The 14531-nt window shown below is 55.5% G+C and overlaps 6 protein-coding genes across 6 annotated transcripts; 3 read left to right on the top strand and 3 right to left on the bottom strand.

The window, feature by feature from the left end:
- Positions 1-404: 404 nt before the first annotated feature.
- P152DRAFT_458187 (Phosphoglucomutase, first 3 domain-containing protein) lies at positions 405-2536 on the top strand. Its single transcript, XM_033679400.1, has 3 exons — positions 405-476; positions 541-842; positions 900-2536. The coding sequence occupies exons 1-3, from the start codon at positions 424-426 to the stop codon at positions 2210-2212; spliced, it is 1668 nt and encodes a 555-aa protein (XP_033534650.1). The 5' UTR covers positions 405-423; the 3' UTR covers positions 2213-2536.
- A 190-nt stretch (positions 2537-2726) lies between these two features.
- Positions 2727-7257, bottom strand: P152DRAFT_435397 (uncharacterized protein; the record flags this gene model as incomplete). The annotated part of the gene is made up of 3 exons (XM_033677526.1): positions 2727-2934; positions 3053-6976; positions 7078-7257. Coding segments are annotated over 3 exons (4311 nt in total), but the record flags the coding sequence as incomplete, so codon positions are not given.
- A 379-nt stretch (positions 7258-7636) lies between these two features.
- P152DRAFT_334926 (uncharacterized protein) lies at positions 7637-8866 on the top strand. Its single transcript, XM_033675288.1, has one exon. It carries the CDS (start codon positions 7841-7843, stop codon positions 8648-8650), a length of 810 nt encoding a protein of 269 aa, XP_033534648.1. The 5' UTR covers positions 7637-7840; the 3' UTR covers positions 8651-8866.
- Positions 8867-9476: 610 nt separating this feature from the next.
- Positions 9477-10280, bottom strand: P152DRAFT_473538 (nucleosome binding protein; the record flags this gene model as incomplete). Its single annotated transcript, XM_033681246.1, has 4 exons — positions 9477-9509; positions 9641-9765; positions 10059-10155; positions 10218-10280. 4 exons carry the CDS (start codon positions 10278-10280, stop codon positions 9477-9479), a joined length of 318 nt encoding a protein of 105 aa, XP_033534647.1.
- Positions 10281-12376: 2096 nt separating this feature from the next.
- Positions 12377-13624, bottom strand: P152DRAFT_458186 (signal peptidase complex catalytic subunit sec11). Its single transcript, XM_033679399.1, has 2 exons — positions 13046-13624; positions 12377-12987 (listed from the first exon to the last, which is right to left on the bottom strand). Exons 1-2 carry the CDS (start codon positions 13339-13341, stop codon positions 12759-12761), a joined length of 525 nt encoding a protein of 174 aa, XP_033534646.1. The 5' UTR covers positions 13342-13624; the 3' UTR covers positions 12377-12758.
- A 413-nt stretch (positions 13625-14037) lies between these two features.
- Positions 14038-14353, top strand: P152DRAFT_379907 (uncharacterized protein; the record flags this gene model as incomplete). The annotated part of the gene is made up of 2 exons (XM_033675707.1): positions 14038-14103; positions 14156-14353. Coding segments are annotated over 2 exons (264 nt in total), but the record flags the coding sequence as incomplete, so codon positions are not given.
- Positions 14354-14531: the final 178 nt, after the last annotated feature.

Here is a 14531-nt window from a genome sequence, read left to right as displayed (position 1 = left end):
GGGGGATATCCTCTCAGGCTTTGGAGTAATTGAGAGAGAAAGGACTGTACAAACTGCAATGTACTTTCCGGAGAGGCGATAGAATAGATCATAGAGGTCAACAACTCAACCTCCTCAACGTGTCTATCGTGTCTTTCCTAAATCCTACTCCTCCAGGCTATCGGTGGGAAAAGCTTTAACCAATTTCGTCATCGGGGCGCCCGCTCTTTGCCACTAAACCTCCCCCCACCAAAGCGACCAACAGGAGGAGCTCCCAACAACACAACACGAGAAACCAGATGTCAGATTAGAGGTGACATCCTTCTTAAGAAATTGATCCGCTTGAACTTGCATCTTCGTAACCACTTTTCCTTCTCCCTCGTCTCCGCTACTATACCCATTTCCTGCGACTCTGAATTCCCAATTGCTCTCGTACATTGCACAATGGACGTCAAGGAAGTCTCTATCTCCCCCTTCTCCGATCAGAAGCCTGGCACGTACGTATACTTCATGTGTAAACAGTTCCGAACTGCGGCCACTAGCTGACGACACCCCTTACAGCTCTGGCCTCCGTAAGAAGGTCAAGGTCTTCCAGCAAAGCCACTACTCCGAGGCTTTCATCGCCTCTATCCTCCTCTCCATCCCCGAAGGCGCCGAAGGGAGCTCCCTCGTCATCGGTGGAGATGGTCGCTACTGGAATCCGGAGGTGACGCAGCTCATCGCGAAGATTGGAGCTGCATATGGTGTCAAGAAGCTCGTGATCGGTCAGCATGGCATTCTCAGCACTCCGGCTGCCAGCCATGTCATCCGCAAGATGAAGGCCACTGGAGGGATCCTCCTGACGGCCAGCCACAATCCTGGCGGTGAGTAGCACATTTCCTGAGATGACAGCAACCACCGTACTGATATCTATCTTGTAGGTCCCACCGAGGACTTCGGCATCAAGTACAACCTTTCGAACGGAGCTCCGGCCCCCGAATCGGTCACTAATAAAATGTTCTCCACCTCCAAAGATCTCACCTCCTACAAGATCGCCAACATCCCCGACATTGACATCGACAACATCGGGTCCAAGACATACGGCCCGCTCGAGGTCGAGATCATTCACAGCACCGACCTGTACGTGAAAATGCTGAAGGACATCTTCGACTTTGCCCTCATCAAGGACTTTCTGTCCTCCCACCCCGACTTCAAAGTCCTGTTCGACGGCCTGTCCGGCGTGACCGGTCCGTACGGCGTCGAGATCTTCGAGAAGGAGCTCGGCATCAAGGGCAGCACGCAGAACTGCATCCCGAAGCCCGACTTCGGCGGGCATCACCCCGACCCCAACTTGGTCTACGCCAAGAGCCTGGTCGACGCCGTCGACAAGAACGGCATCCACTTCGGCGCTGCATCCGATGGCGATGGTGACCGCAACATGATCTACGGTGCCAACGCCTTCGTCTCACCGGGCGACTCCCTCGCCATCATCGCACACCACGCCGACCTGATCCCCTACTTCAAGAAACAAGGCGTCTACGGCCTCGCCCGGTCTATGCCCACCTCCCGCGCCGTCGACCTCGTCGCCAAAGCCCGCGGCCTCGAATGCTACGAAGTCCCCACCGGCTGGAAATTCTTCTGCGGCCTCTTCGACGCCGACAAGATGAACATCTGCGGCGAGGAATCCTTCGGCACCGGCGCCAACCACGTGCGCGAGAAGGACGGCCTCTGGGCCGTCGTGGCTTGGCTGAACATCCTCGCCGGCGTGGGCCAGAAGACGGGCAAGACCCCGAGCATTAAGGACGTCCAGATGGACTTCTGGACGACGTACGGCCGCACCTTCTTCACCCGATACGACTACGAGAACGTCGATTCCGAGGGCGCGAACAAGGTGGTTGCCCTAATGCGGGAGCGCATCACCTCGCCTGGTCGCGACACCTTCGTCGGCTCGACCGTGGCGGGCAAGAAGGTCATCGAGGCGGACGACTTCGCGTACACCGACCTGGATGGATCCGTCAGCAAGAACCAGGGCATCTACGTCAAGTTCGACGACGGCACGCGCATCGTCGTGCGCTTGTCAGGGACGGGAAGCAGCGGCGCGACTATCCGTCTGTACATCGAGAAGCACACCAGCGACGCGAGCGCGTATCCGTTGGATGCGCAGGACTTCTTGAAGACGGAGGTCAAGATGGCCACCGAGCTGCTGAGCTTGAAGGAATTCGTCGGTCGCGACGAGCCGGATGTTAAGACCTAGGTCCTTGCTAGGGCTGCCGCTCTGCTCCAAGTGCCTGTATCCACTGCAATCCACGGAGGATGGAATCAATAGAATGGGATATGTTATACGACTGATGCGGCATGAACCTAAAAGTTGTAATTAATTGAGCGAGCAGGATGTTATGATACAAAATTGTTTCATGTGAAGCCAACGTAAGAACTGGGTGTGATGTTTGTGCGTTTATCCCCATTGCTAGATACCTCTGGCGTATTCCCTGAGACATGTGCGGTTGAGATACGACAGTACGTGAATTTGCCTATATACAACTATCGTAAATAAATGCATGTCGTCACCACCCCTGTCCTCTTGAAAAGCACGATCAGAATATCTAAGTCGGCAGCGACGCCACCACCAGAAGCGCAACCCACGCCCCGAAAACACAGCCGCGCCGAATAACCCCGTCGAATTCAGCCCATACTCCCCGATCCCTTCTTCGGCCCCGGACTCCCCAGGCTCAAACTCAAATCAAACAAGCTATCCCACCCGCCCTTCCCCTTCTTCGTCGGACTAGCCGACGCATTGCGGCGTCCCGGCGACGCGGTGCTGGGTTGCCGCGTGCCCGTGCGATTGCCCGACGGACTAAACATCCGCGCCGAGCCGCGATCGGGGGTGGCGTGGGGCGGTGACACGGTCAGCGTTGGCGCGGGCGCGGTGCGGTCGGCGGTCGGCGGCGGTTTGAGCGGCGTGGACGGCGCGGGAATCTGGTGGGAGAAAGAACCGATCAGCATCTGAACGACGGGATGGGGAGGTCCCGGGCCCGCGAAGAGAGCTAAACATGGCAGCTCTCTTCTACGGGCCGAGGAGCTGGTCGGTTCTAACCTCTTCTTCTCCCCTCGTGTCCCGAGGCGGAGCCTTCATTGTCACGTCTCCGCCCTCTCGCTGCTCCGTCCCCGCGCTTCCTTCCGCTGTTCCCTCGCCATTATTCTCGGTCGGCAGCAACGGTTTGGGTCCCGCAGATGACCCCGGCGGCGGCACGCTCCGTCGACTGTTCTCGCTACTCCGCCGACTTCGGGTCGACCCGGCCGCTCGCTCGTCCAGTCGGCCTAGGGTGCGCGCCGCTTCTCCCTCGCCATTGCCCTTCTTGCTCGTGCCGACCGTCCCTCGCGCGTCGACGTTCGCGCTCGCGACCGTGGTGGTACCGGCGCGGGGCGTGATGGGCGCGCCGAGCGGATGGGGTTTCTCTTCCAGCGCGTCCAGGAGATACCACCGTAAGCCATCCCCTAGCTCGAATGGATTGTCGTCGTCAAGTTCGGACGCCATGCTGGCAACCGAGGTGCCCCTACGACGGCCGCCGGTCGCAGGTTTGCCTCCCTCCATGGTCGGGCTCAGATCGACCACTCGCTCTTCGATCTTGCCGATGCGGGCAACGAGCCACTCTCGCCCGCTAAGACGGTGGGACTCTTGTTCGCGGAGGAAGTAATGCGGTGCTCCCACGTTGAACGCGGCCCAGGCACCACCGCGGGTTTGATTGCGCGTCGGAAGGAAAAGCGCCAGATCCCCCTCTTTGAACGAACGGTAGGCGATCTTCTCGTGCGATTCGTGCTGGTAGCGATGCGCTCGTTCACGATATGTGCGGGACTCTTTCTGCCATTTTCGCGCCGTGTGCTCGACGTCTCGTTGACGCTTCGCCAGGGCTTCGCAGAACGCATTGAGCGGGAACTGCTCGATAGCGCTCAAATAATTCGCGAACTTGGACGCCTCCTCCTCCTCCGCGCTGGCCGACGACCACTCGAGCGCTCCGTTATCAGACAGTTCATCCAGCGTGCGCTTCATCACGCTGGGATTCGAGAGGTTGCGCGACCCCGACACGGTACTGACGACGGAACCATCAGCCAATACTCCGGACGACGAGACTTTCGATGCGCGTTGAATGATCAGATTCCCCTTCTCATCCGGTTGGCCAACGGTAAAGCCAAGGGTTTCCACCAGCCGATTCAAGCGCTCCGTGCTGGTGAAAAGCTTCCGTGTCAACTGCCTCGCACGATCCGCACGTGCGTCCAAGCGCGCCCCATCCGCCCTCAACGATTCCACGAGCCGTTCGTAGCGTCGTTGGGTGGACGATAACTTCGCGTCGAGGGTGTTGATGTGCGATTTGCCTTCGGCTAGTTCGGACATCAAGCGCATGATCCGGGCATCTCCTTCGGCGTCGCCAGACTGCTTCTCCTCGAGCATCTTGGCGAGATCACGTAGCTCTTGCTGCTCTTGGTCGAACCTCGTCTTCATTTCTTGGAGCTCGGCGTTGAGGGATTCCTTTTCTCGCATCAGCGTATCGGCCTCCTCACGAAGAGTGGCGGCGTCGGACTCGAGAGCAGCAACCCGTGCCGTGTTCATTTGAGCGTCCTGGAGCTGATCGGCGATCCTGGTGCTCTTCTCGACAAGCGTTTTCAGAACATCGTCAACAATGTCTCTGGTTGCTACTATTAACTCTTCGTCTCCGATCGGTACTTCCACGTCATTTTGGCTGAGACTCCGGAGGATAAACTGCACCAAGTCCTTTAGCTTGTCGACCACTGCGTGGTTCGCCTCCGCCTTCTCTTCCACTTTCTTGAGTTGGACCTCGAGCTCACTCGTGATCATTTCACCCTCCATTCTTGTGTTATCCACCTTCTCCTCGAGTGTAACCCGCTCCTGTTCTCGGCTCGCCATAAGTTTATCAACATCCTCCTCATAGTCTTCCTTCAGCTTTCGTATCTCGTCTATTAAATGTTTCCGCTCACTCTGCCACTCCTTCGCCTGCGCGTCCATGTTCTTCATGAGATCTTCCTTCGTGGAGTTTGCCTCCGCCATGAGTCGCTGGACCTCGGAGACCTTCTCCTCGCTTGCTCGACGCTCTTGCGCAGCGGAGGCGGTCCTGCCAGCGGATTCTCGCTCGAGCACTTCATGCGCTGCTTTCACTGTAGTAAGTTCGTTTTCCAAGGCTAGAACCTTCCGCACCAAGGCCGCTTTGTCTTCAGCCGGTTGATTCGCCGAGAATCGCCGGCTCGATATGGACGACCGGCGCGAATGTTCATCATGCTGCCGTGGACTTGGACTCTTCAGCTCATGCCTCGCTGGTTGGGCGGTGGTCGTCGGAGTAGGTGGTGCATCGAACGATGGGCTATTAAGGCCCCCTCCGTGAAACGTTACGGCGCTACCTGGACTACCGAGGCGGTTGATGTGGCTTTGTCGGTGTAGCAGATCCTCCAGTTTACGAATACGCGATTTCTGACCGCGAAGTTCGTCTTCAAGCCTGGTGTTAACGACTCGTAAGACTCGATTGTCATCCTCCCCTCGAAGCATCAGGGAGCCTTTTCCGAGTCCCTCATGGACCGAGCCATTTTTAAATGCCTTTGCGCGCTTGATTTGAGATCGGGTCGGTTTGTCCAGGTCCTTGAAGCTTTGCGTGAGCGTGCTCACAGTAGAATCGAAGCCGCCTAATTCGCTCAGAGTGTAAATGTATGCTTCGACGTCTTCTCGCGTTACAGCAGGCCAGGACTCGTCACCACCCTGGAGGTTAACCTCAACGCCCAGTACCTTCCTCTCCAGAGAGCCGGTCCGCAGCACTTCTCCCATGCCTCGGACCCATTTCTTCCGTCGGCGGTTCTCCTCTTCTTTGTAACCAGCCAGGTCTTCCGCCAACGCTTCTGTATCGCGCTTCATCTTCTCCGTCCACTCTCGGCACCGGACGGTTTCGATAGTCAGATTGCCGTAAAGCAGGGGTAATTTTCCGACCAAGGCAAGGGTATCAAAGTCAGTCATAATGTCTGGCGATAGCTCAAGGCCACTGAATTCCTTTTTGAGCGAGTCTATCCGACCTTCCAGAGATGCAATGAGCTTCATATGCTCGAGCATTGACCGCACCGCAGTATTCTTCTGATGCACGGCTCTGCGCACCACATCACCCATCTCCGCGGCGTACTCTGCGATCGTCGGCAAATGGTTCCTCGTATGTAGCAAAGCCATCTTGGAAACCTGAGCGACACTCTTCGGATTTGGTGGAAGGGCCATGACGTGGTCATGATCGGTCGTAACTTTCCGCGCAATCACCTCTATTTCCTCGAGAAGCTTCCCTGGCTCACCTATGTCCCCGCTTGTACTCCTCCCGTGCAACTGGTTAAGTCGCTCCATGAGCCCATCATACTCTGAAGCGACAGCGGCTATCCTGCTCCCTAGGTCTGAGATGCGTCCAGCGAACTCATCGGTGGCAGTCTTCGTCGCCGTCGCAGCCTTTTGTGTTGCATCCACGTCTACGAAGGACGCTAGCGGTGTTGTGGCATTCGATGATTTCTTGCTCGGCTTGCTCGCAACCGGTGACGGAGCAGCGCTCAGGTAATACCGGAAGTCTTCCACGGCACCGATCTGTGTCAACTTGTCCACATCTGCCTCCCAGGTATCCACGTTCTCTCGATGTTCCTTCGATACATCCTTAAACCATTCCCGTGCTTCCTGGCATTTTCGTTCCAAGCCGCGAACGTGCGGTTCATGGTTGCCGGTCGCGATATGCAGGCCCCGTTCGACGATCGATTGCTGCGTGAAGTGGCGCTCAGCGGTCTGGGCCATGGACTTGCAGTCGCGCGTCAGCTCCAGCGCCCAGTCGCGGCGCGACGCAAAGAGGGTCTGCCATGACTTCAAGTTGGTTTGATTGGCAAGCGTGTCCGGAGGATCGGTTGGTATGTAGGGTTCTGGCGCCGGAGATTCGGGGACGTTCTGGGCCGCCTGCTTCGGATGGGTGAATAGTTCACGGTCGTAGATGAAGAGCTCTTTCTGTATGGAGTCAGGTTGGGAACGGGGTGAACGATAGATATCTACACTGTAATCCTCGGACTCTCCGGTTCAGATGTTACAAATGCAAGCGGAATACATACCTCAGTGAGTAGCGTCTGTAGCTTGACGTGTTTCCCCCGAGATGTTAACAGGATCTGGTCCTCTCCCGGTATCCGTGTAGCCTCATGGATCCAACGTTTCAGAGCATCGAGGGACCCTATGGACACCGGATCGGCGCGTAGTTGTTCGCCGCTATGCGCGATGAAGAGTGAAAGCGACATGCGATCATCTAGGAGAGCTGCGCTCGGAGGGAGCGCTTCCAATTTAGTGTCGGCGTTGGAGATGATAGTAGATATGGGATGGATTCGTTGGTTTGAGGATGTCGTAGAGGCGCAGAGGACGCGATAACCTCAGTAGATTAGAAGAGCTGACTACCAGCCATGAGTGGTTGTCAACCGAATATCAACGGGGTGCATTTCGGATTCATCAGGTCCCGTATTCGGGGGAGGTCTCACAGCTGCGGTGGTCAACTGTAGCGCGTGTAGAAGCTCTCAGCCACTCAAGTTTCAGCTGATGCTCCAATGAAATCACAGCATTCTGCCACATGCACGTGACTATGATGCCAAGCATTGAGCGCATGAGGAACATCCACTACAACTGCGGATGATCTGTACTCGTGAACGATTTAGTCGCATTCTATGGCAGCAGGCGTAATAACTGGTCTGCCGGTATTCATTTGACGACAAATATCCGGACGCGTCGGGTGCTGATCCGTCACCACCGATGCGACGTCATCTGCTAAATGGCGAAGTAACACTCGCAATGGAAGCGGCTTGATACTGTGACGATACGACGTACATCACCATGGCGAGCGGCCCGACATCGCTAGGCGAGCAGGCAGCACAGCCTAATGACATATCTGACCTTCTCACTACGCTTTCCTTTGATGCCTTCCAGTTGTCCCCGCGCGAGCAGCAGATCCTCGACCTTTGGAACCAGCTCCACGAGATCCGCCTTGAGACCGCTGTGCTCGAAGCGAAGAAGCTCCGTTCGTCCTCCCATTCTCACCGCTCTCCCCAAGCAGTCCAGATTAACCCCATCCCAGCACCTAACCCCGACCCCTCCACTCTCTCCGACGCCGAAGTCCTCGCCGCCCTTTCCACCGCCGAGACCGACCTACGTGCCACCCACCACGTCACAACCGCCCAGCAAACCCTCCTTTCTTCCATCCTCTCCACGCGACCGATACTCGACGCTGTACATTCCCCATCCGCGTCCGACCGCCTCGCGCCGCTCATCGCCGAACGCGACGTGCTTGCGCTGGTCTCGTCCCGGCTCGCGACGCAGCTGGCAGAGACGTTAACGGAGCTGGACCGTGTGGAGACTCGGAGCCGGGAACTGGTGGAGGAGAACCGCGGGTTGGTGGGGGAGATGGTGCGGTTAGCGGAGGAGGGGAGGGAGCCGGGGGTGGAGGAGGTGGTAAAGGAGTTGGAGGGGAGGGAGGATGCGTGGGGTGGGAGGCTGAGGGAGGGGGAGAGGAGGGTGGCGGAGGAGAGGAAGAGGTATCGGGTGATGAGGGGGTTGGTGCAGGGGGTGGTGGTGGGGAGTGGGGTGAATTGGGCGGAGGACGAGAAGTTGGTGGAGTTGGTGGTTGAAGACGAGGAGTTGGGTTGAGAGGATCACGATCGCTGATTCAACGGCATTTAATGATAAAGCGTCATGCTCTGGAGTTTGTTACACGCTCCCGAGAACTGATGGCTCTCGCATCTCAGGATCTCCAAACCCAACTTGGCAAATGACCCTTCCTACGTTGGCCCAATGGGTGCCTCTCGGAAGAAACTCCAGGGTCTCGATGAAATGACGAGGTCCCATGCTTTATAAAAAGTGCGATATGACCCCCAGATTGACTGCCGGGTCACTTCGACTTCGGTAGCGCAACGGGAAGAATCAATCGGTAGGATACCTATGAATAGCAAGCACCATGCAAGGAAGTCAGGCGTTGCGAAGAGCTGCCATTACTAGTATACATTGCAAGGTGCCACATGTTGGAAAGCCATTGAGTTACTCAGAGCGCATGTGATACCTCATGTAAGTGAGGGATGACGCAATGGCGGTCCTGACACGAAGGAATAAAAACCAGACAATTATCTTCCCTCGCATCCCATCGATAGTAAAAAGAAGCAGTCCCGTTAGAAATGAAAGAAACGCACCCACAACCCCGCACCGTCCAGTTGGATACCCAGTAAAACAAAGCGAGAAACGGGTCATTTTCCTCCGCATCAATTCTCGTCAGATCATTGCCGCAGAGGGAGATGGGGACAGGGGTAGACGTGCGAATCGTCAGACGGGGATGGGAGCAAATGGAATGATGATGGAAGCGCGGAGCCAGGCTCTCTGGTCTCTTCTTGACATCTTGCGCAACGATAGGAAAATCCACGTTGGAGCGCGGCAAAATCGAAAGCGCCGGATGGTTCCCAGGGTGATCTTGTCTTATTTCCATTTACTCGTCATCATCGCTGCCGTCGCCGCCTCCCTAATGAGTTTGGAGGAAACGTCATTTACTATTCATCACACCACATCTCAGATCCAGTCCATAAAAAGTTTTTTTGCGAACGATTGCCAGGAATGGCAGAAAAATAAAATCATGAGTGCGTATCAACTTACAGCATTGTAAGCCGCCTTCTCGTCCTCGTATCGCTTCTTGTCGACCTTGGCCTTGGCCTCATAAGGAGCCTTATCCTTGTCCGTGAGCTCCTTCCACTTCTCACCAAGGGCCTTGCCAACGTCGCCTGCGATGTCGATGTTAGCTATCAAAGTATTGAGACCGGCCGACCGATGCGAGTTGCTTGTGAGGGAAGAGGAAAACGCGTGGATTTCGTGCAGAATAGCGCGACATAGACGCGATTTACGCGTCAAAACACGCGTTACTAGCATCGCAGTTACGAAAAAACAAGGCCAGAGCCTTGAATCACGAGAGATTGCGAATGCCATCACAGAATGGGGGAATCGATGAAGATATCACGGTGATGGAGAGTGAAACAGCGAACCATTGAAGGACGAAGTTGATAGAGACAAAACATACCGAATTTGATGCCAGGATTGTCCTCCCGGACCTTGTCACGGTTGTCGTTGGCGAAGAACATGTAGGCTGAGAGACCGCGCTTGGGCGCGTTGGGATCCTTCCAAACATGAAGTTAGTACAGAGGATTCACGAGCGACGAGGGTGCGACATTCGCGGTACCTTCTTCCTCTTCTCGGGCTTGGTGACCTTGGCCTTGGTAGTAGCTTTTGCTGCCTTAGGCATGATGACTGAAGTTGATTTGAGAGTAATGTCTAGGAGAAGTGTCAGTATGACGTGATGGTGCTGGATGAGAGCGGTTGCGAGCGACGAAAACGAGTAGATAAGAATGAGACCGCGACTACAACAATCGCTAGTAGAACAGAGTTGACTTGTTGCGCTTTAGAAGGATGAAGTACAAGAAGCGCGCAGTAAAGCGCGAGAAGCCACTGGTCGCAAACGCGACCAAGGCGGCAATGGTGAACCAAACACGGGTTGAAGACGGGGAGCTTACATTTGACGCGGCGATGAAGCTGGATTCAACAGCAGAAATAAAAGTCCTGTGGTGTTGTTAGTTTCGAACGTTGGTGGACGCGTGGGAACATGTGGTGTATGGATGAACAAGAGAAATGGCGGGAATCAAAGCGATGGGACAGGGCGAAGGTGAAGCCGTGAGAGAACAAAACACACGGCTGAAAGGCTGGAGCAGAGGGATAGACAGGCGGAAAAGTGGAAAAAACGCGTGTTAGAAGAAGCAATGGATGGGAAATTCAACGGGCGCATTTGCAGGTATCCAGAAATTATATGGGCGTACTCACAGTGAGGATTTGTATGGGCGAAGCGTTGGTGGTATCGTTGTATGAGAGCAGTGAGAACAGTGAGAGAAGCGCGGTGGTGAGCAGCAGAGAGAGCAAAGGTAGGAGGAAGATTGAAGGCAGCGAAGAAGAGGGCGGGCAAGAGTGGGTGAGTGGAAGGTCCCCGAAAGCGCAGGAGCTCCCACCAACAATGAGCAGGTGCCAGGAACCCCTCCTTCCCACTGTTCCTCAAAGGTCCTCCTCAACACATGGACACGCACACACCGTCGCGCCTGCGCCTGCGCAGGCCTGCCACCCTCCGTCCCTTCCAGACCAGTCCAGTCACCAGCGGAGGAGGGGGAAGCTTTTTCAGCTCCGGTCAACCATAGCGACCAAAGCAGCCAAACCATCCAACACAAATCATCCTCCACCAGTCCACGATTCCACGCAAATGATGAAGGCATGAGGCCTGCAAGTGACCTGCAAGTGACCTGCAAGTGACCTGCACAGCAGCCAAACAGAATCCGGCCTGAATGAAACCTGCCACCAACGCCAGCCGGACGTGAACTGACTGAATGAGCTGAGTCGCCCCAGACCGGATTTTCCCTCTGCAAAGCATGAGACGTGAGGAGGCAGATCCTTCCAGACTTCCACCGCGCGTAACACCCATCCAACCGTCATCGTCGTCCATCACCACCGCACCCCTCCTAAAAAACGTGGAGGTTGGTATGACCTCTGAAGGCTGCCATCGGGTAATCTATACTCGTCCGTAGTGTGTACCTACGTTTCTTATCATCCCGTATATTATTCAAGATATTCCCCAACATCGTCCACCCAGTTAGCACTCTTCGCAGCATTCCATCTAATTGTAATACTGCACCGGTATTGTACCGGTAATTATCACCCGGCGACAATGTACTAACCCATGACTTTCATGGTATCATCTATTGATTGCAGGCTTCTTCCCAGTGCACAAGCCCACACAGCATGCCGTCCTCAGCCCGCTTCAGGCGACCAGAAGCCCAGTAGTACGTACCGTCCATTTAGATTCTATCCCCAGGGGCCAGGAGGCCAGGAATGACAGACTCCCTGGGCGTGTTTCGGCGAAATTTACCGCTGCCTGCCTGTCGCACTGACATACGGCATGTAAACAGGCCACAGGGCGTTTCACTTCCGTCCCACGAATAATTTATCGGTGCCTGGTAAGTTGTACATGTAAAGTACCGTCAGTATCAGGAATCCATGACGGTTGCAGCCAGCGATGGTAGCTTGCTGCATCTCGCCCTAGATCAACATCGGATGAACCAGGCCAATAGCCATGCACGGTGATGCACCCTCCTTTCCGCCTAGTCGCCGTTGACTGGCTTATGATGCACTTCAGCCAATATCCTCACTAAGTCCGAAGAATAGAGGCGACAAACCCGAATGCCCCGGGTTGGCAGCGTTGTGGATGGATACCCACTGCTGCTGGGGCCAACCAGAATTCGCTCAAGGCTTAAGATATCTCTTACGGTGCGGAAAAGAAGTACGGCTTTATAAGCAATATGCTTGGAGAGGTAAAGTATAATTGATCTTTGTCATCCGCTGCTTTGTCTCTGATATTTTGATTTTGGACCGCCCGGAGCTGCTCACTGACCATGACGACTGAAAACCTGGAACATCGGATGCTGTCCAGTTGCGCTGGAGCTGAATATATGGTGCCTTAGGAGGCATCAGGGCCTTTTGTTCCATCCAGTATCAATCATTGATCTGGACGTGTTAGAATCGAATCTCGATGATACTCAAGGTCGGTGTCATTGTAAAGCAAAAATGGAAAGGCATTCCCCTTTTCATACACGGCTTATCATCCAATCCAAAGAACGCTTGCTCGGTACTAAACTCCACGTGCGCCGTACCAATGCCCTGATGCCCGTCCTGCCAAGTGCAATGATCATTCTCTCTGCAATACCACCGTCAAGCCCATAAGCCCAAGCATCACGGTTTTCAGCCACGGGTATTCGCTCAACAGGATCGTCACGTAGCCAACGAGGGGCACGAACCCCCGCACGCTGCCAATGACATCGGTCTCGCGGGTCAGGAACCGCTGGCCGCGCGCATAGAGCTCCGTATCGTCCGCGACGTTGTTGTCGCCCTTTGTGAGAAGCTGGAGCGGTTTCGAACTGTCGCAAAGTCAGACCCGAAGGGACCATCGGCGTGCAGTGGGATGGAACGACTCACCCTCCGTCAAACCGTCGAATGACACGATGTACGATCGGGATATCCTTCCCTTTGACGTTGTACACCACGATCTCCCCGACCTGCGTGTCCATCCCCCGATTCCAGAGAAAGAGTAAGTCGCCGCGCTGGAACGCCGGCTCCATGCTCCCGGACAGGACCACAACGATCGGCGACGGCGAGTTCGTTGCAACGGACAGCCCTTTCCAGAGCATGAACGCGGTCGAGAGGACCAGGGCGAAGTTGAGGATCTGGGCGGCGATCTGCCGGGGCTGGAGGGAGGCTAGTTGGCCGAACATTTTCTTCGGTTTTCGGTGGAAGGATAGTGGATGTTTGAGCTCGCGTTTAGGTTGATAGGTGGTCGTTCGTCAGGTCGGCCGTGAATCGTCGGGAGGTCAACGTTTTCAGGGACGGCTGGAACACCAGAAGGGGGATTGCCTTCTAGAACCGAGAGAACAGCTCATTCGCCTTCACAACGCGGGCGGAGGTTTCCAATAATGTCGTCGTCCTGTTTAATTCTCAACCTCAAGAAGCCACATCGTATTAGTATCAGATGCCTTGGAATTATGGATGGGATGGGGCAGGGGTCTTGGAGAGTAGGAAGGGACCTGAGATGCGAGCTTCTGATTGGGTAGACCGCTAGTCCCCTCCATTCATTCACTTCCAGAGTCCTAATTAGGCGGCTGGGCTGTCTGTTGCTTACACAGCCGAGTTATTACGCAGTTACGCTTTCGCTCCTGACTCCAAGTTCCAACTCCAGTGCAATGGGGGAATAACTTGAAGGGAGTAAAAGGGCCTTCGGCCCAGATATTGGAGCCAGACAACCGCACCACTCGTATCCTTTCCCGTTTCCAGTCGGTGTTGCTCCGAGCAGCCCGATTCCGTATGCTTTCCAACGTCCAACACTCTTGCTATTTGGAGCATACACACGTAGCAGCACCGGTTCGCCTCTCCACCGCCGCCTTGCAGCCGGACCTCCCTCATTGCCATGCAAAATGAGCTGGTTTTCCATCCTCCCATCGGACTGGACCAACGTTGAGGCATGGCTCACTCGCTTCTTTGTATGTCATCACGGTCATCCTCCTCATTGAACCGCCGACTGATCCTCGTCAGCTGATGCTTGCGCTCCTCACGATCGGGCCATGGGTCGTCATCCTCGCGTACGACGTCCTCTTGTATATCCTACGCTTCATCATGTACGAGATCCCCGTCGTGGGTGGTCGCGCGCGCGGGCGACAGCGTCCGACAGCACCGAGCCTTACGGAGCGACCGGACGGGGAGCGGCGGGACCTCAGTTTACCGAGAGCGCCGCTGCCGAATGTCCCGGAGGTCGTTGAAGACGCGATACTGAACAAGGCCATGGAGACGCCCGAGGGCACGAGTAGCGAGGACGATGGCCCGCGGAGGAGAAGCCCGAACAACGAGGATTAGCCATGGAAACCGATGTTATTCTTCCTTCACCGTGTCTATCAAGGGTCCAATTGTTGAA

Source organism: Eremomyces bilateralis, assembly GCF_010015585.1.
Source record: "Eremomyces bilateralis CBS 781.70 unplaced genomic scaffold P152scaffold_8, whole genome shotgun sequence".
NCBI classification, from domain to species: Eukaryota; Fungi; Ascomycota; class Dothideomycetes; order Eremomycetales; family Eremomycetaceae; genus Eremomyces; species Eremomyces bilateralis.
Note: the sequence above shows the minus strand (reverse complement) of the source record. Positions and strands in the feature narration are given on the sequence as shown.

What these genes read in the sequence shown, in the direction of transcription:
- P152DRAFT_458187 (XM_033679400.1), top strand. Translation starts at nt 424, where the DNA reads ATGGACGTCAAGGAAGTCTCTATCTCCCCCTTCTCCGATCAGAAGCCT. An exon ending in TCCGATCAGAAGCCTGGCAC is followed by an intron (nt 477 to 540) that starts GTACGTATACTT and finishes CACCCCTTACAG; the next exon opens with CTCTGGCCTCCGTAAGAAGG. An exon ending in GGCCAGCCACAATCCTGGCG is followed by an intron (nt 843 to 899) that starts GTGAGTAGCACA and finishes TCTATCTTGTAG; the next exon opens with GTCCCACCGAGGACTTCGGC.
- P152DRAFT_334926 (XM_033675288.1), top strand. Translation starts at nt 7,841, where the DNA reads ATGGCGAGCGGCCCGACATCGCTAGGCGAGCAGGCAGCACAGCCTAAT.
- P152DRAFT_458186 (XM_033679399.1), bottom strand. Translation starts at nt 13,341, where the DNA reads ATGTTCGGCCAACTAGCCTCCCTCCAGCCCCGGCAGATCGCCGCCCAG. An exon ending in ATTCGACGGTTTGACGGAGG is followed by an intron (nt 12,988 to 13,045) that starts GTGAGTCGTTCC and finishes ACTTTGCGACAG; the next exon opens with TTCGAAACCGCTCCAGCTTC.